The 9982-nt window shown below is 41.4% G+C and overlaps 1 protein-coding gene across 1 annotated transcript in view; it reads left to right on the forward strand.

The window, feature by feature from the left end:
* The window catches only part of LOC109919439 (coiled-coil domain-containing protein 152), a 68944-nt gene extending 62578 nt beyond the window's left edge, over positions 1-6366 (forward strand). The window contains exon 8 of the mRNA XM_048594241.1: positions 6244-6366. Within this exon, the coding sequence (XP_048450198.1) occupies positions 6244-6366 (123 nt within the window). The remainder of the gene's footprint in view (positions 1-6243) is intronic.
* Positions 6367-9982: the final 3616 nt, after the last annotated feature.

Genomic DNA, 9982 nt, shown 5'->3' on the forward strand with positions numbered 1-9982 from the left:
TGCTCCTATGATGCTGCTTGGCCTGCTGTGTTCATCCAGCCCTGCACCTTGTTGTCTCAGATTCTCCAGCATCTGCAGTTCCTACTATCCATGATTTCAAAATTTGTGGATGATGTGAAACTCGGAAATGTATTTAATCTGTGAGGGGATAGTGAAGAACTTCGAACAGCCATAGGCAAATTGATAGACTAGCAGGCAGGTGACAGATGCAATCCAATGTAGAGTAATGTGAGGTAATTCATTTTGTGAGGAAGTAAATGGAGAAATGATATAAAAGAAACAAATCTAAAGGTGGTACAGTTGCAAAGAGACCTGGCTGTGTGTGTGCACAAATCATTACAGGGTATTTTGAGATCATGCTAAAAAGGCATTCAGTATCTGTGCTTAACAGGAGCTTAAAATACAAGAGCAAGATGGATATGTTCAACTTGATTAAGATGTTAGTTTGGCCTAAGGTAGAATATTGCTTCTTCCAGTACTAGATGTAACAGTTTAGAAAGGATGTAAAGACATTGGAGACAATGCAGAAGAGATTTACGAGAATAGTTCCAAGGATGAGAGATTTTCCTTGGGAGTGGAGAAGGGTGAGAGGAAATTTGATAGAGTGTTCAAAGTCATGAGGATCCTGGTCAGGTTGGATACAGAGAAACTTATCAAAGAAACTTATGGAAGAATTGAGAAGGAGAGGCACAGATTTAAAGTAACTAGCAAAAGAAACAAGTGTGATATGTGAAAAAATATCACACTGTGAGTGGTTAAGATCTGGAGTGCACTGCCTGAAAGGTTGATAGAGGCAGATTGTATCAATGTATTTGAAAGGATATTGGACTGTTATTTGAAAAGGAACAGCATGAAGGGTTACAGGGAGTGGGTAGGAGAATGGCATCTAGTGAAATGCTGACTCAGAAAGCAAATGCAGACATGATAGGCTTATTGCCTTTCTTCTGCATTTTAAAACTTCAATGACTCTGAGTATTACGGAATCCTTTACATCTACCCAACCACATGAGGCCTAAGTTTAATACCTCATCTGGAACACAGCAGTTATAATCATATGATATTTCCTTATGACACCACAGGAATATTAGTCTTTATTTTTGCACTCAAGCCCTAGATGGAGCTTTAACACAAACCTTATAACAGAGCCAGACTGTTGCCAGCTGTGCCACGGCTGACACACTTATTCCATAAAAACTTTTTTTTCATTTGTTTTTAATCATGGTGCCATGAAACAAGTTACATTAAATATAGATGTGGGGCAGGAGTAGGTAATTTAGTCCTGTGTAGAACGTTACAGGACAGATGGTGGCTACTTGGTCCATTTTTGTTTTGCTGGCTGTTTTGAGAGATTTCTTGACAACTCATCAATTAATCTTAGATTCTGAGACATTCAGCTCATTAAGTCCATTTCAGCTGTTTACGAAGCAGTACAGTCAGTCTTGCTGCCCCACTCGATCTTCCTAACCCTATAGATTTAGTTCTTTTGATTTGCACAAACAATTTCCTTTTGAAATCGTTGATTATTTCTTTTTCCCTATCTATCGACACCGCCCCCCACCCCCGAAACTTTCTTTGCTATAAGAAAAATAAAACCAGCTTTTTACTTTCTGGGTAAATATGCTATGGAGTAAATTATTAAATGAACAGCCGGTATGCAAACTATTCACTGCATTACATTCATGTACTCTTTATGTAACTGCATCAAAGGACTCAATCAGATTCACCAAACAGGTGAGAATAATCTTGTCCTTGATAGTGATCTCTAAAATTGGTCCCACCAAGGACATTGAATTGACTGGACCATGCTGCCAAATTTGTGTTGCCAGCAAACTTGTAATATTACATGTGAATCCCTCATCCAAATTGTTGATATCTGTTGTGAATAGCTGAGGTCCAAGCATGAGTCCTTGTTGTACCATTATTGTCATGCCTTCTACATCAAAGGACCAATTATTCCCACTCTTGGTTTACTGTATGCTAACCAATTCATCATTCATGCCTGTATATTACCACCAATCTTATGTGCTTTAATTTTGCATACTAATCTCTTGTGGGGACTTTATCAAAAGATTTTTAAATATCCAAATAACCATACATACTGGTTCTGCCTCATCTACTCAAATAGTATTGCTTCATATAACTCCAGTAGGTTTGTCAGATATGATTTCACTTTTGTAAAGTCAATTTGACTTTGTGCAATCCTATTGATATTTTCTAAGTGTCTTGTTATCACATCCTTTACAACAAAGTCCAGCACTTTTTCGATTACTATGTTAGACTAAGTATTCTGTAATTCACTTTCCCTCTTTTGCTCGCTCTTTTTTCAAATAGTTCGTTTATATTTCCAATCCAATCAGAGGTATTTGGGAGTCATTATCCATGAATCACAAAAACTAAAATCCATGTTCAGTGGTATTAGGGAAGGCAAATGGAATATTGGTATTTATTTCAAAGAGATGGAATTTACAAGTGGGGAGTTTTTGCAGGAACTATATAAGAAAGCAAAATCCTTGTGAAGACGATGACCTGCCTTCACATTGAAAATAACCTCCATTGTGTTGTGTGACACTATCACCGTGCTAAATAGGACAGACTTCAAACAGATCCAGCAACTCAAGTCTGGGTATACAATGCTGTGAGCTGCCAACAGCAGCAGAATTGTACTGCAGCGCAATCTGCAAACTCATGGCCCGGCATATCTCCCACTTAACCATTTCCATCAAGCCAGAGGATCAACCTTCGTTTAGTGGGGATGCAGGAGCACATGCCAGGAGCACCACCAGGCATACCTAAAAATGAGGTGTTAACCTGGTGAATCTATCAAAAAGGACTCCCTACCTGCCAAACAGCAAAAGCAGCAAGTGATAGACAGAGCTAAATGATCCCACAATCAATGGATCAGATCTGAGCTCTGCAGTCCTGCCTCATCCAGTCATGAATTAAACAACGCAGTGCAACAAATATCCCATCCTCAATAATAGAAGAGCCCAACACATAAGTACAAAGGATAAAGCTGAAGCATTCGCAGCAATCTTCAGCCAGAAGTGTTGAGTGGATGATCCACCTCAGTGGTCCCTAGCATCACAGATACCAGTCTTCAACCATATAGATTCACACCACCTCATACCAAGAAATGGTTGGAGGCATTGGATATTGCAAAGGCTATGAGCCCTGATAACATACCAGCAATGAAGGCAGCTCTGAAGACTTGTGTTCCAGAATTGCTGCTCCCCTAGCCAAGCTGTTCCAGGACAGCCACAATTCTGGCATTTAGCTGGCAATGTAGAAAATTGCCAGATGTGTCCTGTACATACAAAGCAGGACAAATCCAACCCGTCCAATTACCGCCCCATCAGTCCACTCTTGAACAACAGTGCTATCAAGCAGCACCTGCTCAGCAATAATCCACTCAGTGATGCCCAGTTTGGGTTCCTTAGTTCCTGATCTCATTACAGCCTTGGTTCAAACATGGACAAAAGAGCTGAATTCCAGAGATGAGGTGTGAGTGACAGCCCTTGAGATCAAGACTACATTCAATGGAAAGTGTCATCAAGGACCCCCAGCAAAATTGGACTCAATGGGAATTGGGGGGCAAAATCTCAGCTGGTTGGAGTCATACCTGGCACATAGAAAGATGGTCATGTTTGTTGGAGGTCAGTCACTTCAGGTCCAGGACATCTGACCATCTTCAGCTGCTTCATCAATGGCCTTCCCTCCATTATTAGGTCAGAAATGAGGATTTTTGCTGGTGACTACACAATTCACAACTCCTCAGATACTGAAGCAGTCCATGTTTAAATGCAACAAGATCTGGAGAATATCCAGGCTTTGGCTGACAAGTAGCTAGTAACATTCATGCTACACAAACGCCAGGCTATGACCATCTCTAATAAGAAATCAGCCGCCAACCCTTGACATTCAATGGTCTTACCATCACTGCATCCCCACTATCAATAGACCAGAAAATAAACTGGACTTGCCATATAAATACAGTGGCTATAAGAGGAGGTCAGGAGCCAAGAATTCTGCAGTGAGTAACTCACCTACTGATTGCATGTCCACCATCTTCAAGGCACAAGTCAGGAGTGTCTTGAAATATGTCCCACTTAACTGGATGATTGCAACTTCAACAACACTCAAGAAGCTTAACACCTTCGAGACAAAACAGCCCATTTGATTGGTGCCACATCACAAACATCTGCTCCCTCCACCACCAAAGCTCAGTCACAGCATTGTGTACTATCTATGAGATGCACTGCTGAAATTCACCAAAGATCCTTAGATAACAGCTTCCAAACCCATGATTACCCTCATCTAGAAAAACAAGGACAGCAGATACATGAGTACACCTGACCTTCAAGTCCCCCTCTGAGCCACTCACCACCCTGACTTAGAAACATAACACCGTTCCTTTACTATCACTAGGTCAGAATCCTGGAATTCCCTCCATAACTGTGTTACATGTCTACATACAGCACATAGATTTGAGCAATTCTAGAATGTAGCTCACTTCCCAAGGGAATCTAAAGATGGGCAGTAACTGCTGGCATAGCTAGCAATGCTCCCATCTCATGAACGAGATTTTAAAATAAAGGCATTGATGTTTTCGATCAGCCACAAGTGTATTGAATGGTGGGGCTAGTTCAATGGGCTGAATGTACTCCTAAGTCTCATGAACTGATGCCAACAGCGTAGGTTCAAGTCCCATACTGGCTGAGGTTACCATGAGGATCTCTCCTTCTCCACCTTGCCCCTTGCCTGAGGCAAGATGATTCTCAGGTTAAGCTACCACCAGTTGTGTCTCTCTAATGAGAAAGCAGCTCTATTGTCCTCTGAAACTGTTGCGGCTTTGTCTCCCATGTTCTAGCCTTTCAAGCCTGCTCTGCCATTCAGTATGATCACAGCTAATCTTCAGCTTCAACTCTAGTTTCCTACTTGCTCCCATAATTTTTTGATTCCCTCAAAGACCAAAAATTTCAATTCTGAATTGACTCAATGCTAAAACAATTATGTTTCTGGAGTAGACAATTCCAAAGACTAATAAAACTGAAAGAACTGCGGATGCTGTAAATCAGGGGGAAAAGCAGAAGTTGGTGGAAAAGCTCAGCAGGTCTGGCAGCACCTGTGAAGAAAAATCAGAGTTAACATTTCGGGTCTGGTGACCCTTCCTCAAAACTCTGTTTTTTTTTCCAAAGACTAATAGCCCTTTTAGTAAAGAAATTTCACCTAACCACTGTCTTAAATTTATCATCTCTTTATCCTGAAATGAGGCCTTGTTCTTGATTCCTCAGCCAGAAAACAATATTTCAATATCCACCCCCTCAAGATCCTTCAGAATGTTGAATGTTGGAATAAAAATCACCTCTCAGATTTCTAAACTCCAAAGAATATAGGAACAAAAACAGAAGTTGCTGGAAAAACTCAGCAGGTCTGGCGGGATTTGTGTGGAGAAATCAAAGTTAACATTTCGGATCCAGTGAACATTCCTTAGAACAGAGAAGATAGACATAATTGACACAGCCTTTCATCATAGGATAACCCAATCATACCAAAGACCAATCTCATGATCCTTTGCTGTACAACCTCCAATAGAAATGTATTCATTTGGAAATATGAAGACCAAAACTGCATATATTATTCCAGATATTGCCTCACCAAAGTTCTGCATTACAAGATTTCTTATTTTTGTCAATCAATTCCATTGAAATAAAAGCCAACATATTATTTGCCTTCCTAATCATTCGCTATACACCTTCATGTGGACATTTTATGTTCCTTGTAGAATTACATCCAAATCATTTAACACATCAACATTTACAAGTTCGTCAAAATGTTTCTTCTCAACAAGACTCAAGTTCTGTATTACCAAATGACTATTTACAAGTTTTACACCTTTAAAAAATATTCTACTTTCCTATTCTTAGAATCAAAGTGAATAACCTCACCCTCATTGACATTATATTCCTTCATTTGTCACCTTATCCTCACTCACACCCTGAGTATATCCCTTTGTATCCTTTTTCCAGTTATGTAGCAGTTTGTGTTCCCACTTACCTTTATATCACCGACAAACCTATATACACTATTCTCTACTTCTGTGTTGAAGCCGTTAATACAGATTGTAAATAGTACTCGGTCTTAGCTATTGTTTGTTAACTAATCCTCTAGCCATGCTCATCTCTCAACAGTTATGTGGGAAAGGTGAAGGCATCAACAAGTTGGCTGACATTTTTTTCTCAACAGAAGTTGCAACATTTGCAGGAGGAAAAAAACCGAGAGATTGCAGCACTTCGTCGGACCATTCGCGAACTTGAACAGCAGCAAGATTGCAATCAAGGCTCGTACGTTAAACGCCGAAGGTTTTAGTATCAACATATTTTGATGCATAGTCTTTCTGTAGGTGCAATGTTATCACCCTACCTCGAACCCACACTTCTGTTTTTTGAGGATCTATTCTCATTCTCTATTTGTGGCTCTTGGTGTCTGGTATAGTGTCCTTTGATTGTTCAACTGAATATTTTTTTAAAAATAGTATTTCTGGTGAAATGTTTAACTGCAATAAAATTGCAACAGTAGAGTATCTAATAAGTAGTGTTAAGAAGTTTGGTAATTTTTATAGATATACATGAAATTATTGTGTAATACTTATTGCAATATGCAGCCACATTTTGGGAGAATTTTAATGTGCAAGTGCAAATGGGTTTGTATATGGGTAACACGTTCAAACTGAAGAGAACAGATTTTCATTGCCCAAATTGGGATCAAATGCAGGTAGGATAGAAAACAATGGTTGCTATGCAGGGTTGTGGATGTCTCTCTTCCCGCCTTTAGCCATTTTCATGAGACCAAGGTAGAGAGGCTGATCTGCAAAATCCACCATCTCCTATAAAGGAGGCAGTTGATAGCATGTTTTATGTGTATAACCCAACATTGTATTCAACACAAGGTCTTTATTGAAGTGAACTTAAGATGTCCGCCTACAGTGTGTGCTTCATGGCAAGGAAATAAAGTCACCATAGTCCCAGAAAACCACAGGGCTGCACTGTCATTAGAGAGAGATAAGTGGTGGTGATTTATTCCAAGGGTCATCATGCCTCAGGTGAGGGGGTAAGGTGGAGAAAGAAGGTTCTTCATGGTAACATCAGCAGGTACAGGAATTGCATCACACACCAGCCATGCAGCCAACTTGCTTAACTGACCTCCAGTGCTTTATAAGAGATTACATAATTACAACAGACAAGGGAGGCCATTTGTACATGATGGCATTTCAATCGAAACAATACCTGCAGCCTTTTTATACAAAATTGCAGGTATTATCATGTACATTTTGAATTATCCAAGATACCAAAAAGACAAGTCGTGCATTATCAGTTCATTATTCCTGTCTACTTTTGCATATGATGTTGCAATGCTGGTGTTGGACTGGGGTGGACAAGGTCAAAAATCACACGACACCAGGTTATAATCCAACAGGTTTATTTGAAAATGCAAGCATTCGGAGCCCAAACATTACACCTGAGGAAGGAGCTGAACTGCAAAAGCCTGCGTTTTGACCTTATCTTTGCATATGCATTGCATACATAGTCCTTAAATCTTGCTGGTGTCTTACTGGATCAAGTATGTGTTGATATCGCTTACTGTTCGCTTAGCTGATTTGATTCACCAGGGAGTGCTATTTCTGTCTCATTTTTTGTTTCTATGGTTACCCATTGTTGTTTCATTAATGTTGCATTGCTGTGGACCTTTGGGTCTGTTGGTTCATACATGATCTGTGTAGGTGGTAAATTCACTTCTTCCTGATCAGCTGCCTGCAGTTGGGGAACCACTTCGAGAATTGCCCATATATACCTGTACTTTTTTTTATGCATTCATAAGACATAGGAACACAAGTAGGCCATTGAGCCCATTGAGTCTGCTCAGCCATTCAACAAGGTACTGCCTAATCTGAAAATCCTTAACCCCACATTCCTGCTTTATATTCATAACCCTTAAATTGCTTGCTGATTAAAAGACTGTCTACTCAGCCTTGAATATACTGAATTATAGCCCTCTGCAGTAAAGAATTTCACAGATTCATTACCGTCCCAGAGAAGACATTCCTCTTTGTCTGTTATAAATGAATGACCCATATTTTAAGATTATGCCCTCTGGTGCTAAACTCTCCAAAAAGAGGAAAAAGACTTTCCACATCTACTCTGTCAAGCCTCCTAAGCATGTTTCAATAACGTCACCTTTCGGTCTTCTGAATTACAATGAGTACCGGGCCAATCTACTGAACTCACCTCATAAGACAGTCCCTCCATATCTGGTCCAGTGAGTCTTCTCTGGACTGCCTCTGATGCCAGTATATCTTTCCATAGATTAGAGGCCCAAAGGTTTTCACAGTACTCACAGGTATAGTCTGACAAATGGCTTGCAGAGTTTTAGCAAATGCTTTATAGTCTGTTCCCTTTGAAATAAAGATCAAAATTCCATTTGTGCCTGCCTCTTTGCAGGATTTGGGGAACAATCCCTCCTCTACAACTAGCACCGGCACTCTTCTACACCGGCACCATCCGTCACCTCTTACTCTGTTATATTGATGACTACATCGGTGCTGCCTCATGCTCCCATGAGGAACTCGAGCAGTTCATCAACTTTGCCAAGGCCTTCCACCCTGCCCTCAAATTAAACCCCACACAGAGAACCTAAAAGCCCTCCACTTCTTCCTCTTCTCTAGGCCCAACCAGTCCCCTTTCTCTGACACTCTCATTCGCTTGGCAGAACTGGTCCTCACCCTCAACAATTTTCCTTTGATTCCTCCCACATCCTGAAAACTAAAGGGCAGCCATGGGCACCCACATGGGCCTGAGCTGTGCCTGCCTCTTTGTAGGATTTGTGGAACTGTCCCTCTTCCACAACTACACCGGCATCATCCCCTAGCTCTTTCTCTGCTTTATTAATGATTGCATCCATGCTGCCTTGTGCTCTCATAAGGAGCTTAAGCAGTCCATCAACTTTTCCAACACCTTCCACCCCACACTTAAATTCACCTGGACCATTTCTAACATCTCCTTCCTCTTCCTGGACCTCTCTGTCTCCATCTCCAGAAATCGACTCACCACTGACATCTATTTCAAATCCATGATTCCCACAACTACCTCAACTATATCTCCTCTCACCCACTCTCCTACAAAAATTCTATCCCATACTCTCAATTCTTCTCCCTCTGCCCCATCTGCTCCCAGAATGAGGTGTTTTACTCCAGGACATCCCAGATATCCTCCTACTCTAGGGACCATAATTTCCCCTCCTCTGTAATTAAGGATGCCCTGAACCGCATCTCCTCCATCTCCCGCACTTCTGCCCTCAAACCCTCTCCTCCAACAACAATAAGGATAGAGTCCCCTTAGTCCTCACATACCACCCCACCAACTTCCGAATCCAACGCATCGTCCTCCGACATTTCTGCCACCTACAATCAGACCCCACCACCAAAGAAACATTTCCCTCCACATGCCTGTCTGCTTTCCACAGGGACCATTCATTCCACACCCTCATCAGCTGTATGCGCCCCAATTTCTCCACTACATCCAGTACCTTTCCCTGCAACCGCAAGAGGTGCAGCACTGCCCCTCCACCTCTCCCCTCACCTCCGTCCAAGGACATTCTGACCCACCAAACATCAAATTCCCATGACCCCGAGCCAACAAGATGCAAAAGAAAAAGCCATACTGTCGCCATTGGATTGCTTGAGGAGTAAGCCTCAGTTGACTGTCTTTGGCTGTTGGCTTCAGATCGGCCAGCAGCTCTTGGGGAACCAGGAAGGCACTGTTAAGGCCTGCGATAGGCTGAGATACTCACAGAAGCTTGCCAGTTAGTTCTAAACAATCTGATTAGCATGCAATCAGTCGAGTCTTCTCTCTGTTGAGGATGACATGTCAGGTGACAGCTAACACTTCTAGCCCCACATTCTTAAAAGTTAAATCGCTGCCTTGGATTT

The sequence above is a fragment of the Rhincodon typus genome, chromosome 3, assembly GCF_021869965.1.
Source record: "Rhincodon typus isolate 14 chromosome 3, sRhiTyp1.1, whole genome shotgun sequence".
NCBI classification, from domain to species: domain Eukaryota; kingdom Metazoa; phylum Chordata; class Chondrichthyes; order Orectolobiformes; family Rhincodontidae; genus Rhincodon; species Rhincodon typus.